At 46.2% G+C, this 1846-nt stretch overlaps 1 protein-coding gene across 1 annotated transcript in view; it reads right to left on the reverse strand.

Moving 5' to 3' along the window:
• PIP4P2 (phosphatidylinositol-4,5-bisphosphate 4-phosphatase 2) overlaps positions 1-321 on the reverse strand; it is a 22325-nt gene extending 22004 nt beyond the window's left edge. Inside the window, exon 1 of the mRNA XM_023744829.1 lies at positions 181-321. Within this exon, the coding sequence (XP_023600597.1) occupies positions 181-321 (141 nt within the window). The remainder of the gene's footprint in view (positions 1-180) is intronic.
• Positions 322-1846: the final 1525 nt, after the last annotated feature.

Consider the following 1846-nt stretch of genomic DNA (forward strand, 5'->3'; position numbering starts at 1 on the left):
AGGGACATTCCCAAAACTGCCTTTTGTAGGCAGAGATGAAGTCGAGAGAAATTGGAGATGCGCTCCGTCAACATAGAGTCTCTCCCGAAATCTCCTAACGAATAGACAAGACTGGAGTCCCCACTGCCACTTAAGATAGTTAAATAACAGCTCTACGTTCTTCTTCTTAAACAACCTTACCTCTCGAGCTGAAACTCTATGGGGTGTGTGGCACAATAGCGCGCATTCTATGGTAAATGAAACCACGATAATTTCAGGAGATACATCAAAAGTGCTTTCTTCAAAGTAGAGGCGAGCGCTCATCCGCCCATCAGCAGCCATGGTTGCGGCGCCCTAGGAGGTGCGGGACACGCTGCTGTGCGGGAGGCGGAGCCGGACCGGCGCTGGGAGGGAGGGAGGCGGGACGCGGGAGGAGAGGGCCAGGAGGAGGGGGCTTGGGGAGGAGGGGGCCGGGAGGGGTGACCGACCGGGAGGGGTGGGCCGGCCGGGGCTGCCGCGCTCCTCCCCGAGTTGTGGCTCGTGTAGAGCGACCCACAGGGGTCCGGAGGAGCCTCGGGCTGGACCAGGAGGCCGGGGCTCAGGGTCAGCTCAGCCCGCCCGGGAGGGGTCCTTGCTGGCACTTCCCCAGCTTATTCCTCGGGCGATCAGCTTTCTTCTCGGGGCCGCTTCTTTGCTAGAAAATCACTTTCCAGTCATTGCAATGATTATCTGTCATCTAAAAGGAAATACATTTTTGATAATGTTTTGTTGTTTAATATCTGTTTGGCACTCTAGTAACAATGGCTTATTGAAACAATGCAGATTGGTTTAGCTTTCACAAAATAGGTTAATAATTTAGTTTTGTTTTTGTACTAAATTGTGCCTGACACATAGACTATAATGAAGTTTCTGAATAAGAAATGAAAAACTATTTTCTTGAGATAATGCTTTAGAATATCTTTCGCCCTAACCGGTTTGGCTCAGTGGATACAGCATCGGCCTGCGGACTGAAGGGTCCCAGGTTCGATTCCCGTCAAGGGCATGTACCTTGGTTGCGGGCACATCCCCAGTAGGGAGTGTGCAGGAGGCAGCTGAATCGATGTTTCTCTCTCATCGATGTTTCTAACTCTCTATTCCTCACCCTCTCCCATCCTCTCCGTAAAAAAATCAATAAAATATATATTTAAAAAAATAGAATATCTTTCACTTGTAAAAGTAAAAAAAAAAAACAAACGGCTGGGCACCATGCCTGTCTGGCTTTCTTTTTTTTTTCTTCTTTCTATTGAAAATAACAACTTTATTTTTTTTAATTTTTTTTTATTGCATAAAGTATTACAAAGGGTATTACATATGTGTCCTTTTTTTTCTCCCCCGCCCTTGACAATCCCCTGGCCTCCCCTACCCCCCAGTGTCTTATGTCCATTGGTTATGCTTATATGCATGCATACAAGTCCTTCCGTTGATCTCTTACCCCCCTCCCTCCTGCCTTTCAACCCTACCCGGCCTTCCCGCTGCAGTTTGACAATCTGTTTGAGGCAGCTCTGCCTCTGTATCTATTATTGTTCATAAGTTTATAATGGTCTTTATTATCCATGAATGAGTGAGATCATGTGGTATTTTTCCTTCATTGACTGGCTTATTTCACTTAGCATAATGCTCTCCAGTTCCATCCATGCCATTGCAAATGGTAAGAGTTCCTTCTTTTTTACAGCAGCATAGTATTCCATCGTGTAGATGTACCATTGTTTTCTAATCCATTCATCTACGATGGGCACTTAAGCTGTTTCCAGATCTTAGCTATGGTGAATTGTGCTGCTATGAACATATGGGTGCATATATCCTTTCTGATTGGTGTTTCTGGTTTCTT

Source organism: Myotis lucifugus, unplaced genomic scaffold (genome assembly GCF_000147115.1).
Source record: "Myotis lucifugus unplaced genomic scaffold, Myoluc2.0 scaffold_490, whole genome shotgun sequence".
NCBI classification, from domain to species: Eukaryota; Metazoa; Chordata; class Mammalia; order Chiroptera; family Vespertilionidae; genus Myotis; species Myotis lucifugus.